This window comes from Mobula hypostoma, chromosome 6 (genome assembly GCF_963921235.1).
Source record: "Mobula hypostoma chromosome 6, sMobHyp1.1, whole genome shotgun sequence".
NCBI classification, from domain to species: Eukaryota; Metazoa; Chordata; class Chondrichthyes; order Myliobatiformes; family Myliobatidae; genus Mobula; species Mobula hypostoma.
In genome coordinates, this window is record NC_086102.1 from 113336240 (window position 1) to 113363110 (window position 26871).

At 43.4% G+C, this 26871-nt stretch overlaps 1 protein-coding gene across 2 annotated transcripts; it reads left to right on the forward strand.

The window, feature by feature from the left end:
* The first annotated feature begins 38 nt into the window (after positions 1-38).
* tmem169b (transmembrane protein 169b) lies at positions 39-26871 on the forward strand. Of its 2 annotated transcripts, XM_063051493.1 has the most exons (4): positions 39-138; positions 15890-16068; positions 22549-22899; positions 25338-26871. In XM_063051493.1, the coding sequence occupies exons 3-4, from the start codon at positions 22641-22643 to the stop codon at positions 25955-25957; spliced, it is 879 nt and encodes a 292-aa protein (XP_062907563.1). In that variant the 5' UTR covers positions 39-138; positions 15890-16068; positions 22549-22640; the 3' UTR covers positions 25958-26871. The 2 variants fall into 2 exon arrangements, with proteins under 2 accessions (XP_062907563.1, XP_062907564.1); XM_063051494.1 differs by lacking the exon at positions 15890-16068 and having other exon boundaries at positions 73-138.

The window sequence follows — 26871 nt, forward strand, 5'->3', positions numbered from 1 at the left end:
GGGTTAGGATCCAGATTCCGGGATGATCAGCAGGCGGGAACTGCCTACCGGATGTGACGTAGCAGCGAGTCCGCGATGCTGCGGCCCTGCTGCAGCTGAGGGCGATGGACGGTGACTGAGGTGCAGAAGCAGTAACTAGTAAGTGAAGTGCGGTTGAAAGTGTGAGAGTGGAAGGTGTCGGATAGGGTGGGTGCGGGTTGGGGTGGAGGGTGTCGGGCGGGGTGGGTGCGGGTTGGGGTGGAGGGTGGAGGGTGGAGGGTGTCGGGCGGGGTGGGTGCGGGTTGGGGTGGAGGGTGGAGGGTGTCGGGCGGGGTGGGTGCGGGTTGGGGTGGAGGGTGGAGGGTGTCGGGCGGGGTGGGTGCGGGTTGGGGTGGAGGGTGTCGGGCGGGGTGGGTGCGGGTTGGAGTGGAGGGTGCCGGGCGGGGTAGGTGGGTAGAAATGGAGGGTGCCGGGTGGGGTGGGTCGAAGTGGAGGATGGGTGGGCGTGTATTGGAGTAGAGGGGAGCTGAGGGAGTGGTGTTGGAGCAGAAGGTGTGGGATAGGGTGGTATAGGAGCAGAGGGGTGGTGTTGGAATGTTGTGTGTGAGTGTGGGGGATCATGTGGGGTTGGAGTAGGGGGTGCCGGGAGAGAAGTCGTTGGAGTAGTGGGAGCGGAAGGTGGGATCAGGTGGTGGTGTCATGTCGGGTGGGATGGCGTGGGAGTGGATGGTGGTGCAGGGTGTTGGAATGGAGAGTGGGGTGGCAGTGGGAGCTGTGTGGGAGGTTTGGGAGTGGCAGGGGCGTGGGAAAGGAAGATAAAAGGCATAGAATCATAAGGAGGCAATCTGTCATTGAACAAAACAGAACATTTGCTTCAGCCCATTGTGGTCAGGGTGACTTGAAAGCACCTATCTATATAAACCTTGTTGTATTAAATACCAACCTGTCATTCACCACAGCCCCACTTTCCAGTACTAAAGTTATTAGACCATAAACATAGCAGAATCAGACCATTTGGCCCATCTAGTCTGCTCCACCATTCGATCTTCGCTGATTTGTTATCCATCTCAACCCCATTCTTCTGCTTTCTTTTCATAACCTTTAATGCCCTGACTAATTGAGAACCTATCATCACTGACTTTATTATACGCAATGATTTGGCCTCCACAGCTGACTGTGGCACTAAAATGCACAGATTCACCACCCTCTGGACGAAGAAATTCCTTCTCTGTTCTAAAGGGATGTTCTTCTTTAGAGGCTGTGTCTGAGATTCGTCCATTATTGGAAACATAATCTCCACATTCATTTTGTCTAGGCCAGTCAATATTCAATAGGATTCAATGAGGTCCCACCTCATTCTTTTAAACTCCAGCGAGTATAGGCCCAGAGACATCAAATGCTCTCGTACATTAACCCTTTAATTTCTAGGATCATGCTAGTCCACTTTAATTTTCAGAAGTCCTTTGACAACATGCCACCCATGAGGCTACTTAACAAGATAAGAGCCCATGGAATTACAGGAAAGTTACATACGTGGATAGAGCGTTGACTGATTGGCAGGAAACAGAGAGTGGGAATAAAAGGATCTTATTTTGGTTGGCTGCCGGTTACCAGTGGTGTTCCACAGGGGTCCGTGTTGGGGCCGCTTCTTTTTAAGTTGTACATCAACAATTTGGATTATGGAATAGATGGCTTTGTGGCTAAGTTTGCTGATGATACGAAGATAGGTGGAGGGGCCAGTAGTGCTGAGGAAACAGAGAGTCTGCAGAGAGATTTGGATAGGTTGGAAGAATGGGCAAAGAAGTTGCAAATGAAATACAATATTGGAAAGTGTATGGTTGTGCACTTTGGCAGAAGAAATAAACATGCAGACTATTACTTAAATAGGGAGAGAATTCAAAGTTCTGAGATGCAGTGGGACTTGGGAGTCCTTGTGCAGGATACCCTTAAGGTTAACCTCCAGGTTGAGTTGGTGGTGAAGAAGGCGAATGCACTGTTGGCATTCATTTCTAGAGGAGTAGAGTATAGGAGCAGGGATGTGATGTTGAGGCTCTATAAGGCGCTGGAGAGACCTCACTTGGAGCACTGTGGGCAGTTTTGGTCTCCTTATTTAAGAAAGGATGTGCTGACGTTGGAGAGGGTACAGAGAAGATTCACTAGAATGACTCCGAGAATGAGATGGTTAACATATGAGGAACGTTTGTCCGCTCTTGGACTGTATTCCTTGGAGTTTAGAAGAATGAGGGGGGACCTCATAGAAACATTTCGAATGTTGAAAGGCATGGACAGAGTGGATGTCCATGATGGGGGAGTCTAGTACGAGAGGGCATGACTTAAGGATTGAAGTGCGCCCATTCAGAACAGAGATGTGAAGACATTTTTTTAGCCAGAGGGTGGTGAATCTATGGAATTTGTTGCCACGAGCAGCAGTGGAGGCAAGTCATTGGGTGTATTTAAGGCAGAGATTGATAGGTATCTGAGTAGCCAGGGCATCAAAGGTTATGGTGAGAAGGCGGGGGAGTGGGACTAAATGGGAGAATGGATCAGCTCATGATAAAATAGTGGAGCAGACTAGGTGGGCCGAATGGCCGACTTCTGCTCCTTTGTCTTATGGTCTAGTCAACCTCATCTGGACCCTCTCCAATGTCAGCACATCTATTCCTTGATAAAGGGCCCAAATATTCCATGTGTGGATTGACCAATGCCTTATAAAGCCTGAACATTACATTTGTTTACATTCTAGTCCTTTTGAAATGAATGCCTAGTCCTTTTGAAATGAACGCTAACGTTGCATTTGCCTTCCTTACCATTGACTCAACCTGCAAGTAACCTTTAGGGAATCCTTCAGGAGGACTCTCAAGTCAGTTTGAGCTTATGATTTCTGAATTTGCTCCCAGTAGGCTCTTACATTTAGGAGTCTCGTGTAGCACCTTGTCAAAGGCTTCTAAAAATCCAAGTAAACAACATCCACTGACTCTTCTTTGTCTATCCTGCCTGTTATTTCCTTTGAAGAATTCCAACAGATTTGTCAGGTAAGATCTCCCCATGTGCCTCCAAGTACCCTGAAACCTCATTCTTAATAATGGATTCCAAAGTCTTCCCAGCTGTTGAAGTCAGGCTAACTAGCTTATAATTTCCTGTCTTTTCCTTCCCTCCCTTCTTAAAGAGAGGAGTGACATTTGCAATTTTTCAGGCCTCCAGAACTACTTCAAAATCTAGTGATTCATGAAAGATCATTACTAATGCCTCCACAATCTCTTCAGCTACCCCCTTTACAAACCTGGGATATAATTCATCTGACCCAAGTGACTTATCTACCTTCAGACCTTTCAGCTTTCCCAGGCATTTTCTCCTGAGTGGTAGCAGCTACACTCACTTCTGTTCTTTGACACTCCGAATTTTGGCATACTGCTGGTGTTTTCCATAGAGAAGTTTCAAAAAAAACCTTAATAAGTTCATCTGCCATTTCTTTGTCCCCATTCCAACCTCTCCAGTGTCATTTTCCAGCTGTCTGATATCCACTGTAACCTCGCTTTGACTCTCCATATATCTGAAAAAACTTCTGGTATCCTCTTATTTTTGTCTGGCGAACCCTCATGTTTCATCTTTTCTCTCCTTATTTTTTAGTTGCTTTCTGTTGGTTTTTAAAAGTTTCCCAATCCTCTAGCTTCCTTCTAATTTTTGCTATATTATTGTGTGGAATTGCTTCCAGAATCTTCAGCCATTGCTGTTCTGCCATCATTTCTGCTAATGTTAGCTTTTGTATATATTTAAAAAAAGCTCCTCCTTAAGTTTCTATAAATCTTTCTTTTCTGTGTCCTCCAGTACTTCACTCTGTATCCCTAGGGGCAAAACTGAGTGTATTCATGTGTCTTTATTTAGGTTTCCAGTATCTGCAGTTTTAATTTTTATTTACTATAGCAGTCTGACTGATTGCATCTTCCAGTAATTCACATGCTGCCACATCCCTTTCAAATAACAATCATGAGGAAATGTTGGCTGTGTGGCAGGAAGGCATCTTCTATTCACAGCTTCACCACCTCAGTGAAGATTGTCTTGCGCTCAGTATGAGTTTATATACTGCTATAAGATCATCTTCTAAATCTCCTATTTCTAAGGGCTGAAACACTTCCTAGGGCTCTGCTGTTCACTGTGAAAGTCCAGTCTAGATTTGACTTTCCAAAATACAACACCTCACTTAACTGATTTAAACTCCATGTGCTATTCCTTGGCCCACTACCTCAGCTGATTGAGATCCTCCTGCCCACTCTACCCCCTAATTTAGTGTCATCAGCAAGCTTACTAACCATGAAAAAGGATCTAGTGTTTTACTATTCATGCTTTGTACATTCATCCAAATCATTGACATTGATGACAAACAACAGTGGGCCCAGCACACCACTAGCCATGGTCCTCCAGCTGGAGAAGCAAGCTTCTACCATCATATTCTACTTTCTACCATAAAGTCATTTGTGAATCTAATTTGCCAGCTCTCCCTGGACCCATGCAATCTAACCTACCATGTGAAACTTTATCAAAGATAATGCTAAAGTCCACATAAATCACAGCTATTACCCTGCCCTCATCAACTTTCTGGGTCACATCATCAAAAAGTTTGCAGGACATGATCTCCCATGCATAAAGCTATGCCAACTACCCCAATCAACCTTTCTAGTTGTACGTTTATCTAATTCCAGAAGCTAAACTTACTGTCCTATAGTTCCCAGATGTTCCTTTTCTGTCCTTGAAAGCACACCCATGGCTGACATAGATCATAGACCAGTACTGCATAGGGATAGGAATAAGCCCTTTGGCCCATAATGTTGTGCTGAACCAATTAAATTAGTAAACACATGGCCAGCTGAACTAACTAAACACTGCTACCTATAGGGAGTTTGTAAAGTCTGCCTGTGACTGTGAGTTTTCTCCTGGTACTCCAGTTTCCTCCCACAGTCCAAAGACATACTGGCTGGTAGGTTAATTGTTTATTGTAAGTTGTCCCATGATTAGGCTAGGATTAAATGGGGGGAGAGATTGCTGGGTGGTGTTGCTCGAAGAGCTGGAAGGGCCTATTCAGTACTGTATCCCGATAAATAAATAATCTCTTCTGCCGACACCATGTTCATATCCTTCCATTTTCCTCACATTCATGAGCCTATCTAAATTTAAAGGCATCCGTTAGTCTTGTGAGGCCATGGATCTGCGCCTGTAAAGTCTTCACTCTCCAGGGCATAGGCCTGGGCAAGGTTGTGTGGAAGACCAGCAGTTGCCCATGCTGCAAGTCTCCCCTCTCCACAACACCGATGTTGTCCAAGGGAAGGGCAAGGGCCAATACAGCTTGGCACCAGTGTCGTCGCAGAACACTGTGTGGTTAAGTGCCTTGTTCAAGGACACAACACGCTGCCTCGGCTGGGGCTCAAACTCACGACCTTCAGATTGCTAGTCGAACGCCTTAACCACTTGGCCACTTGCCCACGAGCCTATCTAAACGATGCTTAAATGTCCCTAATGTATATACCTCTACCTCCACCCTAGGCATCCTCACATCTCCTTTGAAATTAACCCCTCTCACTTTAAGTACATGTCCTCTGGTATTAGACATTTCAGCCCTGGGAAAAAGATACTGTCTGTGTAATCTGTCTATGTCTCTCATAATCTGATAAATCTCTATCAGATCTCCATTCGGCCAACGCCTATCCAGAGAAAACAACCCAAGTTTGTCCAATCTCTTGTTATAGCACTTGCCCTCTAATCCAGGCAGCATCCTGGTAGCCTCTTGTGCACCTTCTCCAAAGCCTCGACATCCTTCCTATAATGGGCAACCAGAACTGTGTGCAGTACTCTAGATGCAGTCTAACTTGAGTCTATAAAGCTGCAATATAACTTCCTGACTTTTGAACTCAATGCTTCGACTAATAGAGGTAAGCATGCCATCTGCCTCCTTAACCACCCTATCAGACTGTGTAGCCACTTTCAGGGAGATATGAACTTGGACCCCAAGATCCCTCTGCTCATCAACACTTGAGGATATTGTCCTTAACAGTGTATTGTCTCTATACATTTGACCTACCAACGTGCAACACATTATATTTGGCGAGGTTAAGCTCCATCTGCCATTTCTACGCACATATTGCAGCTGATTAATATCCCATTCTATTGTTTCCCAATCATCTAAGCTATCCACATCTTCAATCTCCATATCATCTGTAAACTTGGTAACCCACCCATCCAGACTTTGATGCAGGTCATGTATATACATTACATACAACAGAGGTCCCAGAATACATCCCTGCAGACCACCGCTAATCACAGACCTCCAGCTAGAATAAGACCCTTCAACCTTTACCCTCTGTCTTCTATGGGCAAGCCAGTTCTGAATCAAAACAGCCAATACACCAAGGATCCCATGCATTTTAATCTTCTGAATAAGTCTTCCATGAGGGATCTTGTCAAATGCCTTATTAGAATCCATGTAGACCAGGGGTCCCCAAAATTTGCACTGCAGTCCGGTTTACTATTGACAATATTCTTGCGGACTGGCTGACCGGGGTGGGGAGGGGTGTTCAAGTAGGATTAAACTCACCTCAACATGTCTTTTGCAGTTAGGGTTACCAACTTTCTCACTCCCAAATATGGGACAAAAGTAGCAGTCAAGTCCCGGGACACTTCACCCCAGAAAAGACTACCATGACCATGAAGCCTTGTGCGGGCACCTGTGTGTGCATGCATGACGTGTGCGTAGATGTGCGCATGTGCGTACGTGCTGATTTTTTTCCCCACACATCGGTTTTGCCTTCATCTTCCCGACTACACTGTACATACATTACTGCTACTTTATATAGGCTGTGTATTTATCATATCATTCCTGCTTTCACTATATGTTAGGGTTATTTTTGGTTTTATGTGTTATTTGGTATAATTTGGTAGGTTATTTTTTGGGTCTGGGAATGCTGAAAAATTTTTCCCATATAAATTAATGGTAATTGCTTCTTTGCGTCGCGCCATTTCGGCAGGAAAGGTTTCATAGGAACGTTGTACCTTAGTGGGGGAAATACAGGACAAGGGTGGTCCCGTATGGGACTAACCGACTTAGTCCAATGTATGGGCTGTCCCAGCAAATACGGGACAGTTGGCAACTCTATGTTCAAGTTCAACAGTGCATGACAGGGAATGAGGAAGGTGCAGCTGACTCATATCATTTCCTCGTGACCCGGTAGCACATGCTTTTGGCCCGGTACCGGTCCGCAGCCCGGTGGTTGGGGACCGTTGATGTAGACAATATCAATCAGCCTTGTAACCTCATCAAAAACTGAATCGTTGGTAAGATACAACTTGCCCGGCCCAAAGCTATGCTGACTCTCTGTAATTAGGCCATGGTTTTCCAAATTCTCATTAATCCTATCCCTAAGAACTCTGTCCAGTAACTTCCCTACCAATGACGTGAGAGTCACCCAATCTGTAGTTTCCAAGATTATCTCTAGTTCCCCTCTGGAATAATAGAACAGCATTAGCTACTCATAGGTGCTCTGGGTCCTCTCCTGTGGCTACAGAGGACGTGAAGGTATTGGTCAAGGCCCCAGAAATCTCTTGTGTTGCCACTGTCAATAACCTGGGATGTATCCCATTGGGCACTGGGGAGTAATGCTCCTTAATGCTTTTTAAGAGTCCTATAACTACCTCCTTCTTTAACTCAAAATGCCCTAGTATATCAATATACTTAGCACTGATCTCCTAATCCTCCACATATTCTCCTTGGTAAATACTGATGTAAAGTATTCACTAACCTCTAAATCCAAGCAAATGTTCCCCATTTTATCCTTGAGTGGTCCTACCCTCTCCTGAGTGATCCTCTTGCTCTTGCTGTATTTATAGAATGCCTCTTTAATCGTATTTGCCAATGACTTTTCATGGCCCCTTCTGACTTTCCCAATTACCTGTCCTTAACTCCTGCCTAATGTTCTTGTAATTTGCCCTACTCCGATTTGATACTCTCCTGCAAGGTCCATACTTACCCCTATCTATAGTTATCTTAAAACTTAAGCAGCTGTGATCATTCTTCCCTAACTGCTTACCCACTGAGAAGTCAGTCACCTGGCCAGGCTCATTACCCAACACCAATTCTAGTACAGCACCTCTTCTTGTTGGACTAAACACATATTGATCTCAGAAACACTTCTGGGTGCATCTAACAGATTCTGCCATCTAAATCTCTTGCACTCAGGAGGTCCCAGTTTACATTAGGGAAGCTGAAGTCCCCTGTGAGAAACATAAAAAACCTACAGCACAATACAGGCACTTCGGCCCACGATGCTGTGCCCAGCATGTACTTACTTTAGAAATTACCTAGGGTTACCCATAGCCCTATTTTTTTAAGCTCCATGTACTTATCCAGGAATGTCTTAAAAGACCTTATCGTATCCACCTCCACCACCATTGCCGGCAGCCAATTCCATGCACTCACTATTCACTGTGCAATAAATTTACCTCTGACGTCTCCTCTGTACCTGCTTCCAAGCGCCTTAAAACTGCCCTCTCGTGATAGCCATTTCAGCCCTGGGAAAAAGCCTCTGACTATCCACACAATCAATGCCTGTCATCATCATCATATACACCTCTATCAGGTCACCTCTCAACCTCCATCGCTCCAGGAAGAAAGGCCAAGTTCACTTGACCTATTCTCGTAAGGCATGCTCCCCAATCCAGGCAACATCCTTGTAAATCTCCTCTGTACCCTTTCTATAGTTTTCACATCCTTCCTGTAGTGACGTGACCAGAACTGAGCACAGTGCTCCAAGTGGGGTTTGACCAAGGTCCTATATAGCTGTAACATTACCTCTCGCCTCCTAAACTCAATCCCACAGTTGATGAAGGCCAATGCATCATGTGCTTTCTTAACCACAGAGTCAACCTGCGCACAGATGGACTCGGACCCCAAGATCCCTCTGATACTCCACACTGCCAAGAGTCTTACCATTAATACTATATTCTGCCATCATATTTGACCTACCAAAATGAACCACCTCACACTTATTTGGGTTGAACTCCATCTGTCACTTTTCGGCCCAGTTTTGCATCCTATCATTTCTTGCTGTAACCTCTGACAGCCCTCCACACTATCCACAACACCTCCAACCTTGTGTCGTCAAATTTACAAAGCCATCCCTCCACTTCCTCATCCAGGTCATTTATAAAAATCGCAAGAGATGGGGTCCCAGAACAGATCCCTGAAGCACACCACTGGTCACTGACCTCCATGCAGAATATGACCCGTCAACAACCATTCTTTGCGTTCTGTGGGCAAGCCAATTCTGGATCCACAAAGCAATGTCCCCTTGGTTTCCCTATCTTGTTACTTTCTCAATAAACCTTGCATGGAGTACCTTATCAAATGCTTTGCTGAAATCCATATACACTACATCTACTGCTCTACTTTCATCAATATGTTTAGTCACATTCTCAAAAAATTCAATCAGGCTCGTAAGGCACGACCTGCCTTTGACAAAGCCATGCTTACTAATTCTAATCATATTATGCCTCTTCAAATGTTCATATATCCTGCCTCTCAGGATCTTTTCCATCAACTTACCAACCACTGAAGTAAGACTCACTGATCTATAATTTCCTGGGCTGTCTCTACTCTCTTTCTTGAATAAGGGAACAACATCTGCAACCCTCCAATCCTCCAGAACCTCTGCTGTCACCATCGATGATGCAAAGATCATTGACAGAGGCTCAGCAGTCTCCTCCCTTGCCTTCCACAGTAGCCTGGGATACATCTCGTCTGGTCCCGGAGACATATCCAACTTGATGCTTTCCAAAAGCTCCAGCACATCCTCTTTTTTTAATGTCTTTATGCTCAAGCTTTTCAATCTGCTAAAAGTTATCCCTATGGTCGCCAAGATCCTTTTCAGTAGTGAATACTGAAGGAAAGTATTTATTAAGTATCTCAGCTATCTCCTTAGGTTCCATACACACTTTTCCACTGTCACGCTTGCTTGGTCCTATTCTCTCACACCTTATCCTCTTGCTCTTCACATACTTGCAGAATGCCTTGGAGTTTTCTTTAATCCTGCTCACCAAGGCCTTCTCATGGCCCCTTCTGGCTCTCTTAATTTCATTCTTAAGCTCCTTCCCACCGCCTTATAATCTACTAGATCCCTATCATTGCCTAGTTTTTTGAACCTTTTGTAAGCTCTTCTTTTCTTCTTGACTAGGTTTTCAACAGCCTTTGTACACCACAGTTCCTGTACCCTACCTTCCTTTTCCTGTCTCATTGGAACGTACTTATTCAGAACACCATGCAAATATCCCCTGAACATTAGCCACATTTCTGCTGTACATTTCCCTGAGAACATCTGTTCCCAAATTATGCTTCCAAGTTCCTGCCTGATAACTTCATATTTCCCCTTACTCCAATTAAATGTTTTCCTAACTTGTCTGTTCCTGTCCCTCTCCAATGCTATGGTAAAGGAGATAGAATATGATCACTATCTCCAAAATGCTCTCCCACTGAGAAACCTGACCCCTGACCAGGTTCATTTCCCAATACCAGATCAAGTACAGCCTCTCCTCTAGCTGGCTTATCTACATATTGTGTCAGGAAACCTTCCTGAACACACCTAACAAACTCCACCCCATCTAAACCCCTTGCTTTAGGGAGATGCCAATCAATATTTGGGAAATTAAAACCCTGTTATTATTACCCCTTTCTGGATTTGTCTCCCTATCTGCTCTTTGATGTCCCTGTTACTATTGGGTGGTCTATAAAAAAACACCCAGTAGTGTTACTGACCTCTTCCTGTTTCTAATTTCCACCCACAGAGACTCAGTAAACAGTCCCACCATGGCCTTCTCCTTTTCTGCAGCCGTTACACTATCTCTGATCAGCAGTGCCATGCCCCCACCTCTTTTGCCTCCCTCCCTGTCCTTTCTGAAACATCTAAAGCCTGGCACTCCAACCATTCCTGCCCCTGAGCCATCCAAGTCTCTGTAATGGCCAGAACATCATAGCTCCAAGCACTGATCCACGCTCTAAGCTCATCCGCTTTGTTCATGATGCTTCTTGCATTAAAATAGACACATCTCAAACCATTGGTCTGAGTGTATCCCTTCTCTCTCACCTGCTTATCCTCCCTCTCGCACAGTCTCCAAGCTTTCTCTATCTGTGAGCCAACTGCCCCTTCCTCCGTCTCTTCATTTCCGTTCCCCCCAAAGCAATTCTAGTTTAAACTCTCCCCAATAGCTTTAGCAAACCTTCCTGCCAGGATATTGGTCCCCCTCGGGACCAATACACGTCCTTTTTATACAGGTCACACCTGCCCCAAAAGAGGTCCCAATGATCCAGAAATCTGAATCCCTGTTCCCTGCTCCAATCTCTCAGCCACTCATTTATCCTCCACCTCACTATTCCTATACTCACTGTCGCGTGGCACAGGCAGTAATCCTGAGATTACTACCTTTGAGGTCCTGCTTCTCAGATTCCTTCCTAACTCCCTATAGTCTGTTTTCAGGACCTCCTCCCTTTTCCTACCTATGTCGTTGGTACCAATATGTACCACGACCTCTGGCTGTTCACCTTCCCACTGCAGGATATCGTGGACGCAATCAGAAACATCCCAGACTCTGGCACTTGGGAGCAAACTACCATCCAAGTTTCTTTCCTGCGTCCACAGGTTCACCTGTCTGACCCCCTAACTATAAGAGTCCCCTATTACTGCTGCCTTCTTCCTATCCCTACCCTTCTGAGCTACAGGGCCAGACTCTGTGCTAAAGGCACGACCACTGTTGCTTCTTCCGGGTAGGCTGTTTCCCTCTCTCCCCCTGCCCCCCCCACAACAGAAATAAAACAGGAGTACTTATTGTTAAGGGGTCAGCCACAGGGGTACTCTCTAGTATCTGACTCCTGCCCTTCCCTCTCCTGACTGTTTACTCACTTACCTGTCTTCTGAGGCCCAGGTGGAATAACCATATTGTTTTTACACCTTTCCTTAATCTGCCTGCATATCTTTTCCTCAATGTCCCAGTGGCTTTCGGGAGGTCTGTAGTAGAATTCCATCAGAGTGATTGCACCTTTCCTGTTTTTGAGATCTGCCCATACAGACTCGGTGGACGAGCCCTCTGAAATGTCCCATCTGCGTGCAGCTGTGATAGTCCCTGATTAATAGTGCAACTCCCCCACCCCACACGTTTTTCTCCATCTCTATCTTTTCTAAAATAGTAAAATCTGGGACATTAAGCACCCATTTTTGTCTCTCTCTTTACCAAGTCTCTGTAATAGCCACAGCTTCATAGTTCCATGTACTGATCCATGCTCTAAGTTCATCTCTTTTACCCATAATACTACTTACATTAAAATATGCACACTACAGACTATCCATCCCATTGTATCCATTACTTTGCTCCTGCCTGTTTTTACTGGCCCTGACATCTACCTTCCTCTCCATCCCTCCACTTTCTGACCTGGTGCTCTGGTTCCCATCCCCTGCTAAACTAGTTTAAACCTTCCTGAGTAGCACTTGCAACCCTCCTGGCTAGGATATTGCTACCTCTCCAGTTTAGGTACAACCTGTCCCTCTTGTACAGGTCACACCTGTCTCAGAAGAGGTGGCCATAATCAAGCACCTAAAACCTTGACCTCTATGCCAGTTCCTCAGCCACTCATTCACCTGTAATATTATCCTATTCCTGCCCTGACTAGCTTGTGGCACCAGGAGTAATCCAGAGATAATTACCTTGGAGGACTCGCTCTTCAGCCTCCTCCCTAATGCCCAACGCTCTCTGCACTGAACCTCTTCTCCCTTTCTACCCATGTCCTTGGTGCCCATCTGCACTATGGCTGTTCACTCTCATCCTTCAGAATATTGTGCAGCCACTCTGAGACATCCCAGACTGTAGCACCCGGGAGGCAACACACCTTCCTGTTGTTTCTTTCACAGCCACAGAACCTCGTGTCCTTTCCCAAACTGTCAAGTCTCATATCACTATCGCTCTGCCTGCCTTTACCCTTCCCTGCTGAGCCTCAGAGCAGCCACAGTACCCCTGCCCTGGCTGCTCCTGCTCCTGTTGTGCCCCGATAATTCATTCCCCCCTCCCCCCCAAAGCACTACCTAAAGGAATACTCCCTTACTCACCTATCTACTATCTGAAGTCAGCATTCTGTGTGTGCCCACCTCAGTAAAAGTCTTTTCTATGAAGTTTTCAGCTTCCCGATGGGTCCTGAGTACAACCAGCTCCAGTTCCTTGACCTGGTCAGTGAGGAGCTGAAGTCGGATGTATTTCCCACATATGTTAGTCATTGGGGACGCTGTTAGGTACCTTGAATTCCCAAGTTTTACAGGAGGGGCATTCCACTGCCTTTACTAACATCCTGCCTGCACTGAATTAGGGACTAAGGACTTACAGACAACAAAATAAAGCTCACGTGTTCCCACCTGTGCCTTCTCTTTGAAACCTTTGAGTTTCACACTCACCCAGTTCACTTACTCAGCCTCTTCTTACCTAGCTTGTTATTCCTTTGGCTCTAACTTCTCAAGCTTAAACTCTACAATCAATTAAATGATTGCAAATGATTCAACACCCTTAGACTCTGCCTGTTCTTTCCGAAGCCCGTTGAGCCAAAACCACAGACTCTGACCATGGCCTGCTCCCACAATCGCCATTCTGCTTACACCTTACTGCTTCTTATTAGCCCTTGCTAAGTTACTAATAACCCAAGCAATCTCTTGCCCTGCAGATCAATTCTGACAGGCCTGGCTCGTTTTTAAACTTGGTGTGTAAAGTCCACAACTGTCTCTAGCTGTCTCTGTGATCTCCTGCTCTGCGACGAGTCAAGTCCCAATGATGATGCAACTATCTCAACCAGAGCTCCTGCAATTTCTTCTCTAGCTTTCCACAGTGCTCTTCCATTGACATGGTTAGGCCTTGAAGATTTGTCTATATTTATCACCTTTACTGTAAATGTGGACTATCCTGAAGAGTTCTCCATTTACTTTTCCTAGATCTCTTTGCCCACAGACAGCCTAATCCAATCTGTGCGAGAATCTATACTGTTAAAATTCACCTTTCCCCAATTTGACCTTGAACCTAGGAATTTTTCCTGAACGCACGAACTAATTCCGCCCTCGTCTGAACCCTTGACAGTATGTAGTCCCAGCCTATGATAGGAAAGTTAACCCTAACCCTAACCCTATTATTTTTACAACTTTCTGCAATCTCTGCCTATTTGTTATTCTAATTCCTGTTGTCTGTTTGGGGGCTTGTAGTACAGCCTTATCGAGGTGATCATACTGTTCCTCTTAGCTCCATCTATAAATCCTCACCGGATGATTCTTAAGTAATTTCATCTCTGACTACTGCTTTGACATTCCCATAATTAAAATTGCAACTAACTGACTCAGGTCAAATCTATCTAAGCCCATTGCAGTAGGATGGTCCCAGTCTACGTTGGGAAAGCTAAAATCCCTACTATAACAACACTTTTATTTTTGCAACTCTTCACAATCTCCCCACATATTTGTTCCTCTAATTCCCATTGAATATTTGGAGGCCTAAAGTACAATCACAGAAAAAATGTAATTTATGCATCCTCTTCTTATTGTTCTGCTCCACCCACAAAGCCTCACTTCAGTCATGTCACTTCTGTGACATTCCTCTTAATTAAAAACGCAGCTTCTACTCTTCTCTTTCATGCACCTCTATCCCACTTCAATGCACCTGTACCCTGAAACATTGAGCTGCCAGTAGTGTCCCTCCCTTAGCTGTGTTTCTGCAATGTCTAATAATATCCCAGTGCCACATAGCTATCCAAGCCCTGCGTTCATCCACCATACCCGCCTCACCCATTGCATTGAAATAAATGCAATTTACTCCAACAGACTTTCCTTGATCCCTGCAACTCCCTGCCTGTTAAATTTGCTGTCACTAACTTCTGCATCACTTTCCAGCCTTTCATTTGCCTCCCTGCTGCTTGAGATCCCACCTCCTGCCACACTATTGGAACTCTCACATCTACCTGCCATGATATTAGTTCGCCCACTACCTTTGTCACCCTCTGCTTGAGTTTAAATTATAAAGTACAGTACGGGTCCTTCAGCCCACTATGTTGTGCCGACTATTTAATCTACTCCAAGATCAGTGTACACTTCCCTTCTGCATAGCGCTCCATTTTACTTTTGTACATGTGTGTAAGAATCTTTTAAATGTGCTTAATGTATCTGCCTCTACTACCACCCATGGCAGTGTATTCCATACACCCACCGTTCTGTGTAAAAAGAAAAACGCACCTCTGACATCCTCTGTGTTTCCTTCAGTCACCTACAAATTATGTCCCTCGTATTTGTAATTTCTGCTCTTGGAAAAAGTCTCAGGCTATCCACTTGCCAGTTATCATCTTGCACACCGCTATCAAACACCTCTCAATCTCCTTTGCTGTAAGGAGAAAAGCCCTAGCTCGCTCAACCTTTCCTTGTAAGATAAGTTTTCCAATCCAAGTAGTACCCTGATTAATTTCTGCACCCTGTTTAAAGCTTCCAAATTCTATAATGAAGCAATCAGAACTGAATACAATACTACACACTGTGGTTGAGTATAATCTAACATTCCACTCCCCCCAACCCTTTCACTATCTAACCCCAGTCTACCACTACTTTCCTCTAATAGGTTTCTTCTGCCCATCACCTCACCCCAATCTGATCTCACCTCTCTCACTTCTCTCTTATATTTTGGCTGTCTTCCCTCTGCATAGACATCCTGATGAAGGATCTTGAGCTGACGCATTGACAATGCCTTGACAATACAATGTGTCCATGTGTATGTGCTTGTAATGGGGTGAGGTAGAGGGAGTCTAGAGACTAGTGTGGGCAGATGCTGCTTGATGTGCTGAGTACTTACAGCAGTTTGTTCTTTACTCCAGATTACAACATCTGCAGTCTTCGCATCCTTCTCCCTGGTGAATACAAATGAGAAGGGTTCATTTAGGAAATGGCACCTGATTTCAAGTATTTTCTATAACTCAATAAGTGAAAGGGTTTGGAACTCTGCCTGATAGGATGGTGATGACCAAAGACTTCACCATATTTAAATAGTATTGAGGTAAGCATTTGACAATTATAACTGAGACGGTGGACCACATACAGGGGAATGGGATTCACTTCTTCAATTTTTGACCAAGTAGCTGTATTCAGTGCTTATAAATTTCACTGATTCTATGACTTTGTGACTGAGCTTGTGTTGTTCTGAGTTTAGATGAATAAGTTAATATTAGTGAAGCCCAGAATTTTTCATGGGTTCAGAGCGTAGATGACGGGAGAATGTTTATTGGATCAAAACTGGAAGATGAAGCTGTTCCCAGAATCTGGAAACTGGAGGTAGAGACTCATTTGGGGTAACGTGTCCATGTGTATGTGCTTGTAATGGGGTGGGGTAGAGGGAGTCTAGAGATTAGTGTGGGCAGGCCTTGGTTAGGAGGTCAGCAACTATTAGGAAGGAAAATGGTAACCTTAATAAACGATCAGTGGAGATTTCAGGGGTCAACAGGCCAATTACATCTGCCTCTGCGGCCCGTTGGCCTGATTTGTCCACACTGACCAAGATATCCATCAATACTAATCCCTTTTTTTTTTGCATTTGTCTATTTCCTTCTATTCCTGTCTTATCTATATTATCATCATCATCATCATCAGGTGCCGAGCCCACTTTGAGCTTTGACTGCCATGGCCCGCACACTCCTGTTTCAGGTCAAATGGATCAATTCACTGGTATTCATTTCCAGTTCTCTGGCTGCTGTCTCCATCATCATTTGTCTTTGTCTTTCTCTTGCTTTCTTCCCTTCAATCTTTCCCATAATTACCGTGCATTCTAACTCCTCTTTCCTAATTACATGTCCAATGAAGTTACGTTGTCTTTTCATGATCTCATACATTATTTCTCTTTTCGTGTTTGCTCTGTTCATGACATCCTCGTTAGATATTCGTTTTGTCCATGATATTCTTTCCATCCTCCTCAAAAGCCACATCTCTGCTGCTTCAATTCGTTTCCTCATGTTACTAGATATTGTCCAACATTCTGAGCCATATAACGTAACTGGATAAATGTAACATTTCAGTACTTTGAGGCGAGTTGTCATGCCTAGTTTAGTATTGGTCAGTATTCTCTTCATCCTCGTAAAGGTGTCTTTTGCCATTCCTATTCTTCTTTTGATGTCCATGTCGCACTTGCCATCTGATGTCACCCAGCTTCCTAAGTAGCAAAAGTTCTGTACTTGTTTTATGTCTTCCCCGTTTATTCTCAGCCTGCAGACAGGATTCTCCTTCTTTTTGGATATCACCATACATTCTGTCTTTTTGCAATTGATAGGTAGACTCATTTTTGCACTTTCTTCGACCATATCTACATACTCTATCCAAATGCTTTTCAAACATTGCTATTGTGCCTGCCTCTATCACCACCTTGGTCAGCTTGTTCTATATATATCCACCACCCTCTTTATAGAAAAAATTTCCCGTAAATCTCCTGTAAATAACTCCCCTCTCACCTTAAACCTTTGTCCTTTAGTGGAAGTCTCCCCTGTCCTTGGGGAAGAAAAAGACTGGCTATCTACTGATTGTGCCACTTATAAATTTATAAACCTCAATGAGGCAACCCCTCAGCCTACTGCATTCCAGTGAGAACAATCACAGTTTTTCTTGTACGTTTGTAAATATGAGATCTTAAAGGAAAGGTACGAGACTGTTAGCACCTTGGAGACTGTACACCCAGAGGCTGCCTTCATCATTGCCGGAGACTTTTAACAGAGTGTCGCTGTCTAAAGACTCTGAAGTTTTGTCAACACATCCAGGTGAGCACACGGGGAGATAGTACCCTTGAACACTGCTCCTCTCCTTTCTGCAACGCTTACAAAGTGCTCCTCCATCCGACATTTGGGAAGTTGGATCACTCCTCCATCTTGCTTCTGCCGATGTACAGGCAGAAGCTGAAACAAGATGTGACCATCGTTAAAAGTGTCCATTGTTGGTCCGACCAATCGGTCTCCATGCTACAAGACTGCTTTGATGACACCTATCATGATGAGGATGTCTCCATGTGCATGGATGAGGCCACGAGATTCATCGGGAAGTGCATCGAGGATGTTGTTCCCCCAAAAATTGGTCAGGGTCTATTGAACCAGAAACCCTGGATCGACAGTTCCATGCGTGCTGCACTAACCGTGCGATACGGAGCTTACGTTGCCGGTGACCAACAGGAACTCAAGAAATGTAGCTATGATCTATGCAAGGTCATCGAGGCAGTGAAACGACAATACAGTGACAGGATCCAGACACAACTCTCCACAAACGACACACACAGCTTATGGCAAGGTCCGCACACCATTGCAGACTTCATAGCTAAGCGCAGTGGTGCTGCCAACATTGCTGCTTTTCTCCCAGATCAGCTAGATCTTTTTTACGCTTTGTTTGATGCCGCCAACACTGAGCCCCTAAGGAGAGCCGCTGAAGTGACCTGCACCTTGGTCATCTCGGAGGCTGGAGTATGCGGGTGTTTCCAACAAGTGGATAGTCGCAAAGCTGCAGCACTGGACGGCATCCCAAGGCGGGTATTCAGGATGTGCAGGGCACAACACGCAGGTGTGTTTACAGACAATTTTAATATCTCTCTCTCCCATTGTAGAGTGTCCTTCTGCTTCAAAACATCCACCATTGTTCCTGTACCTAAAAAGACAGGTAAATGTCTGAATGACTGGCGTCCTGTCGCACTCACCTCAATAATAAGCAAATGCTTTGAGAGGCTGGTCAAGGACTACATCTGCAGCATGCTGCCACCCACACTGGACCCCTTACAATTCACCTACCGACACAACCATCGACAGATGGCGCAATACCCACAACTCTACACACCATCCTTACACATCTGGAGAAGAAGAATGTTTATGGGAGAATTCTGTTCTTGGACTACAGTTCAGCATTCAACACCATAATTCCCTCCAGGCTTGACAAGAAGCTCAGAGACTTCGGCCTTCACCCTGCCTTGTGCAGCTGGATCTTGGACTTCCTGTCAGATCGCTGGCAGGTGGTAAGAGTGAGCACCTTCACCTCTGCCCCTCTGACCCTTAACACAGAAGGCTCTCAGGGCTCTGTCCCAAGCCCCCTCCTTTACTCTCTGTATACCCATGACTGTATTACCACCCACAGCTCATATCTGCTAATTAAATTTGCTGACGATACTACACTGATTGGCCTTATCTCAAATAACAGTGAGGCAGCATACTGAGAGGAAATTATCAACCTGACTCAGTGCTGTCAAGAGAACGACCTCTCCCTCAATGCCGCAAAATCAAAGGAGCTGGTTGTGGACTACAGGAGGAATGGAGACAGGGTAACCCCTATTGACATCAATAGATCTGGCGCTGAGAGGGTGAACAGCTTTAAGTTCCTCGGTATACACATCACCAAGGATCTAATGTGGTCTATACATACCAGCTATGTGGTGAAAAAAGCACAGCAGCACCTCTTTCACCTCAGACGGTTGAAGAAGTTTGGCATGAGTCCCCAGATCCTAAGGACTTTCTACAGGGGCACAGTTGAGAGCATCTTGACTGGCTGCATCACTGCCTCGTATGGGAACTGTAATTCCCTCAATCTCAGACTCTGCAGAGAGTGTTGTGGACAGCCCAGTGCATCTGTAGATGTGAACTTCCCACTATTCAGGATATTTACAGAGACAGATGTGTAAAAAGGGCCTGAAGGACCATTGGGGACCTGAGTCGCCCCAACCACAAACTGTTCCAGCTGCTACCATCTGGGAAACGGTTCCACAGCATTAAAGCCAGGACCAACAGGCTTCAGGACAACCTCTTCCACAAGGCCATCAGACTTATTAATTCACGATAATACAATTGTGTTGATAATATATATTGACTGTCCTATTGTACATACTATTTATTACAAATTATTATAAATTGAACATTTAAACGGAGACGTAATGTAAAGATTTTTAATCCTTGTGTATGTGAAGGATCTAAGAAATAAAGTCAATTCAATTCAATACTATGAGTTTCATCTATTCCCCAGAGACCCACCATACACTATAAGTTCTATCCTGCTTTGACTTCCCAAAATGCAACACTTCACACTTAGCTGAATTCAAAATTCAAAGTAAATTTTAATACCAAAGTACATATATATCACCGTATACAACTCTGAGATTCATTTTCTTGTGGGCATACTCAGGAAATCTATAAAATAGTAACTATAACAGGATCAATGAAAGATCAACCAGAGTTCAAAAGACAACAAATTGTGCAACTGCAAATATAAATGGCAATAAATAATGAGAACATGAGATAATGAGATAAAGAGTCCTTAAAGTGAGACCATTGGTTGTAGGAACATTTCAATGATGAGGCAAGCGAGTGTAGTTATCCCCTTTTATTCAACAGCCTGATGGTTTAGGAGTAGTAACTGTTCTTGAAGCTGGTGGTGCAAGTTCTGAGGCTCTTGTACCTCCTACCTGATGGCAACAGCAAAAAAAAAAAATTTGCCAGTGTTGGGGCCCAATTACCAAGGTGATCAGGACCCCCCCCCCGCCCTGTAGTTTTTGATAACTTTCTTCACGGTTTATGATTACATCTGTTTTAGTATCATCCACCAATTTACTAACCATGCCTTATACACATACATCAAAATCGTTTCTATATGTAATGAAGAGCAAAGGTCCCAGCACTGATCCCTGTGGCACACCACTAGTCACAGGCCTCCAGTCCAAGAAGCTACCTTTGACCAACACCCTCTGCTTCCTGCCATCGAGCTAAATGAATCCAATTAGCTGTCTCTTCCCAGACTGCGGCACTTTATCAAATGCCTTACTAAAGTTCATAATGACAATGTCCATTACCTGACACTATCGCATAGCAAAATTCCTAGTGAATTATCAGACATGATTGCCCCCACATAAAACTGTGCTGACTATCCCAAATTACACATTGCCTATCCCAATATTGATAGATCCTGTCCCTCAGAATCTCCTGTGTTAATTTGCCCACCACTGATGTCACACTCACTGGCCTTTAATTCCCTAGCTTGTTTTTGCTTCCTTCCAGTCTTCCAGAGCTTCACTTCTAGTTAGAAGTGAAGTAAATACCTCTGTAAGAATCTTTACATTTGCTTACCTAGCTTCCCACAAAGTCTGAACATACACATGGTCAGTCCCTGGGATGTATCTGCTTAATTGAGCTTTAAGGCCACTAATATTTCCTCCCTTGTAATTTGTATGTGGTCCAAGACATTACATTCTCATTTCTTGAGCCTTTTTCAGTTGTGTCAAAGTAAAAAAAAAAGAAAAACATTCATTAAACATCTTGCCCATCCATGTATTAGATAGCCTTGCTGATCTTAAAGGAAATCTATTATCTCCCTACCCACCCTTTTTCTATACCTATAGAGTTTCTTGGTATTTTCCTTAACCCTGCTTTCCATATCCTTTTTGCACTCCTGATGTCTAAATTGCTCTCCTGATTTTCCATTGTTCCAAACTATCTGTGTATACCACCTCTAACTCTCCATTCTCCTTGTCCTTCTTGCTGAATATTGATGCAAAGTATTTGTTCAGGATACCACATTTTTCCCCTTTCCCCACACAAAAACACGATCATACAGTAGGTTCCCGCAGTTGACCTATTCTTCATGAGCATCTTGCTTCAATCATAATTCATAAAAGGTTTTGGAATTCTTTTTAATTCTGTTGGCCAAGGCTATTTCTTGTCCCCTTTTTGACTCCTAACTGCTTTCTTCTATAAACTTCAAAGGACTCACTTGATAATTATTTCCCATACCTGATAAACATTTCCTTTCTCCTGATCAAACCCTCAATTTCCCTTGTTAACCAAGGTTCACGAATCATCATCTTTGCTTGTCACCCTTACAGATACATACTGACACTGAACCCTTTGGCTTTTAAGTAACTTCCACTTACAGGATGTTGTTTTCTCCCCTCTAGCAATTGGGCCTAATTCTACTTTACCTAGGTGTTATAGCCTGCCCTTAGTTTAAGACTTCAACTCTAGGTCCCTTCTCATATTCCTTCCAGGTCCCTTATTCCTTTCCATGACTACTGAATTGTGGTTGCATTCCTTCCCAGACATTTGCAGCACTTGCCCATCCTGATTCCCTAAAATAAGATTCATCATTAGGTCTGTATCCTTCCCGGTCATTGAGGAAGGAGAAAAGCCCCCTCTTTTTCTGCCTCATTCCTAGGTCACCAGTGCTAGATGGCATCTGCTGATGAATGACGCTGATAGTTGAGCGAGGGCGGCTGAGAAGTGATGCTGTGGCTGAGTGAGGATAAATGAATGAGGAATGAGCCTCTGCTGAGGAATAATGCTGATAGAGCTGGGTGAGGATAGCAGTTGATTCTTAACAATTTTTTTGAAATTCATCTTGGAATTTAAGGCTTGTACATGATTCAACCTTCATAAAAGTTAACTGTGCTAAGAGAAAGGGAAGAACTTCAAGCTGTTGTTTATATATTGTTATTTTTATTCCAGAATTTAATTATTGTTTTGTGTGTTTGGTGTTTCAGTAACAGGCAAGTGCAGAGGAGATTCTGGCTGAACTGACAGAAGCAAACACAACTCGGCATAACGTGACCGTTGTTTAACAAATACTCACCAAATGCCCCAAAACAACATTGGCATGGAGCAGGCTGCTCAGGTAACACATCAAGGCTCCCCACACAAAACTGGCGTTTTTGAGAAAGATGGTGAATTTACCATGGAGCGGAAAAAGAAGAGAAAAAAGGAGCCAAGGCCAGAGTCAATTATAATCTACCGCACTGGAAGTGAGAAGGTTGAAGAAGATCAGCAAGATCCAGATTCTACAGTCAAGAGCACTGAAGAAAGGACAAACTTTCTGTGTCCTCCAGATGTAGAAGGTACAAGAGATAAATGATAACCACAAGATGGCGCTTGGCTCTAAACTTAAAACTGATTACTATTTCATTACTTTCTGTTCCTGTTATTTTCTTGTGGTATTTGATGAGATGATCACAACAAAATTCACTCTACCCAGTGGCTGTGTATCATGTTCCTCTCTGAGTGTTACAGCTAAATTCAAATCTCTGCCTGCCTAGCTAAAAACAAGTTGTTGAGATAGATCTCAATTTAGTAGATTTAGTATTCCAAGTCAAAGTTATGGATTTAAACTTAAATATGCTGTAGGCAAACTATTTGCTAATGATGAAATGTGGATTGTCCAAACAGATCCACCTTTTGAGGATCTGAGTTATAGAGAAAGTGTGAATAGGTTAGGACTTTGTTCCCTAGAGCATAGGAGATTGAGAGGAGATTTGATAGAAGCATATAAAATGGAGGGGTATAGACAGAGTAAATGTAAACTGGCATTTTCCACTGAGGTAGAGTGAGACTAGAACTACAGGTCATGGGTTAATGGTGAAAAGTGAATTATTTAAGGGGAATGAGGGAAAACTTTTTCACTCAGAAGGCAGTGAGTGTGGAGCAAGTTGCCAGCAGAAGTGATGGATGCAAGTCTGATTTCAGCATTTAAGATAAATTTCGATAGGTACGTGGATGGGAGGTATATGGAGGGCTATTTGGTCCAGGGTCCAGTCGATGGGACTAGGCAGAATAATAGTTTGGCATGGACTAGATGGGCCAAAGGGCCTGTTTCTGTGCTGCATTGCTGTCTGACTCTATGGTTGTATTTTGATCAGATCTCAAACTAAAGGGTTCATTCATCTTCCTGTAGAAGAGATAAAGGGTTCCTTCAAGCTTAAAGTGTGGTACTAGTGTTTCCAATATCTCCATACTCACTCTACTTTTCATTTTCTTCTGTACATGTTATATAGTTGCTGGTAAAAGTAGCAGGCCTAATAATTGGGAGCAGTTTAAACATCAGCAAAAGAGAAGCAAGTGTTTGATCATGAGAAGAGAAGTATAGAGTTTGAAATTAAACTTGGAACATAAGCATACAGTAAAAGGTTTCAGCAATGATATGAAAAAGAAAAATATTAGTGGAAAACAAATTTAGGTCCTGGAAGAATTTACAGGAACAAAGAAATAATAGACTACTCAAATACTTCAGTTCTGTTTTTAGGGAGGTGTAATTAGAAAAGGAACCAAAGACAAGTGCAGGAGAAATTAATACCAGTGGAAGCTAATAATGTACAATTTCATATTTTCTCACAATAATCTTTACCCATTAAGCTTACCTTTGTAGTATCCTTATAACCTCTTTTCTACTTACTCTATGATCGGTCTTTGCATCACGTCTGAGCTCTAGTGTGCTACAGCTCAGAAAAAGGCCCTTCAACCCATTGAGCCAACACAATCTCTAAACCTATGGAAAAACTTGCCTTGTTGATAACATTGCAATTTATGCACAAGCACTCCCAAGTCTCTCTGCACAAAAACATGCTGCAGTCTTGCACCATTTAAATAATAATCTGATCTTCTATTTTTCCTTCTAAAGTGGATGACTTCGCATTTACCAACAGTGTACTCCATCTGGCAGACTTCATCCACTCACCTAACCTATCCAAATCTCTCTGCATCCTCTACACAACTTGTGTTTCTATTCAATTTTGTGTCATTAGCTAACAGATATGCTGCACTCTGTTTTCTCTTCCAAGTCGTTAATATACAGTATGTCGTGAACAATTGCAGGTCCGGCACTGACCCCTGTGGCACTCTGTTGACCATTGACTGCCAACTAGAGAAACACCCATTGATCCCAATTCTTTGCCTTCTATTGGTTAACCAATCCTCTACCCATGCAAATACATATCCCCAACTCCATCCATCCTCATGGGACACTCTATTGAACCCCCTTTGGAAATCCAAACATCTACCTATTCCCCTCTATCCATTGTGTTCATTGTATCCTCAAAGAACTCCAGTAAGTTTGTCAAACAGGAACTGCCCTTCATGAATCCACGCCGTGTTTTCCTGATAGAACCAGGTTAAGGGAGTTGCATCTTAAGCTGAGGGGTGAAATATTTAAAGAGCAAGTTTTCTTATACACAGGGTCATGTGCATACGGAACAAACTGGTAGATGAAGTGGTAGAGGTGGGTACTATTGCAATGTTTAAAAGTCACGTTTAAGCACTTGTATGCATTATAAAGGAATAGAGGGCTAAGGACCAAATGCAGATAATTGTGCTGAGGTTGGCACCTTGATTGGCTGGGACTAGTTGGTTGAATGGTCAGTTTCTGGACCGTATAATTGATAACTTTGATTGTAAATTTTCACCTATTGGCATGCAGGCCATTGCCATCTGAGGTTCAAAACGAGAGATATGTAAATGTTTATTTTATATGACTGATTTTATATAACCTTACTTTCCTGGATAGGTAACTGGAACTTGCCTGCTGACAGCAGATATGTGACCCTAACTGGCACAATTACTCGGGGAAAGAAGAAAGGACAGATGGTGGATATTCACGTGACACTGACAGAGAAGGAGCTCCAGGAACTAGCCAAGTCCAAGGAGACCCCACAGCAGCAGGAAGACAGGAAGAAACAACCATGTCAGATTGGACTTTACTCTGGTCCTCATGTTGTCTTCTGGAGTCTGCTATGCACTCCAGTGGTCTTTCTGTTGTCTTTCGTCGTCTCTTTTTACTACGGAACCATCACCTGGTATAACATTTTCTTGGTTTACAATGAAGAACGTACCTTCTGGCATAAAATTACAGTTTGCCCCTTTCTAATTGTTTTTTATCCAGTCCTGATTGTGGCAATTTCATTGTCCATCAGTATATACACAGCTGTAACACAGATTTCCTGGTCATTTGCTGAGTGGTGGCTATCAGTAAGGGACCTGGAGAAAGGTTTCTGTGGCTGGCTCTCTGGAAAACTTGGACTGGAGGATTGCTCCCCATATAGCATTGTGGAGCTATTGGAGTCGGACAATGTGTCAGGTAGCCTATCGGGGAAACCAGTACCAGCAGAACAAACCTCTGCTGTGTAACCAGGAAGAAGCTGCCCAAGATTATGAGAGGAAACAAAAAGTGAATGCTGTATAATCTCTTCATTTCTGATTTTCCTTGAGGTTATCTTTAGAATACATGCATGTGACTAATACTTGTTTTAAAATTTGATCTATTTATACATATAGAAGATTCATCCTGACGAATCACAGTGAGCCCGGTACCTGTATGTAATTTCCCTCTAATAAGATCAATGAAACAACCTGATTTCCCCCATTCACAACTGCACCTTTCTGACAAGTAGCTCCTTCACTACGTCAGGAAGATAAAATGATGGTTCGAGTCAGATTGAAAATACCAGGCATTGAACACTATTTATTTATTTATTTTAACACTGATAACCTGTATGATAAGCTGAGTGCTTACCTTTTTTCTTAATATAGTTTAGGGTATTTTTTGTACTCACTGACACTTAAAGTAAAATATAAATGAGCAATGTTTACTGTATAATTGATAAAACCTTCACTCGATGTTGCATTAAAGATGTACATCTGTGTTTTTGGTACATACTCTGAAGGAGACTGAGCACCTGTAGCACCATCATTTTATTTTGTGTTGAGCTGCATATATCAGCAGAATGAAAATGTATGTGTCTAGTACTGTAATAGATTTTGTATGATTTTTCCAAATGTAAAAGGTAAGGAATTGCCATACCATTCATATGCAGCCTCAAAGCCTTGAACATTCAAACTTTGGCTCTAGGCATTTTGGATCATTTTTATACATTAAAAGCATTATATACTGTATGTATTAACTTTAATTCTATTCATGTTATTGCATAATCATGGAGCAAAGATAACAGAAAGTACATAGAAAAACTCATCCATGCACTGAAAACTTGATTTGGATTTAATTTGGTAATATATCAGAGAAATTAAAGTCTAGCATTGTTACC

Coding starts and splice junctions, on each gene's coding strand:
- tmem169b (XM_063051493.1), top strand. CDS start 22,641: ATGCCCCAAAACAACATTGGCATGGAGCAGGCTGCTCAGGTAACACAT. Junction 22,900..25,337: donor GTGTCCTCCAGATGTAGAAG/GTACAAGAGATA, acceptor TTTCCTGGATAG/GTAACTGGAACTTGCCTGCT.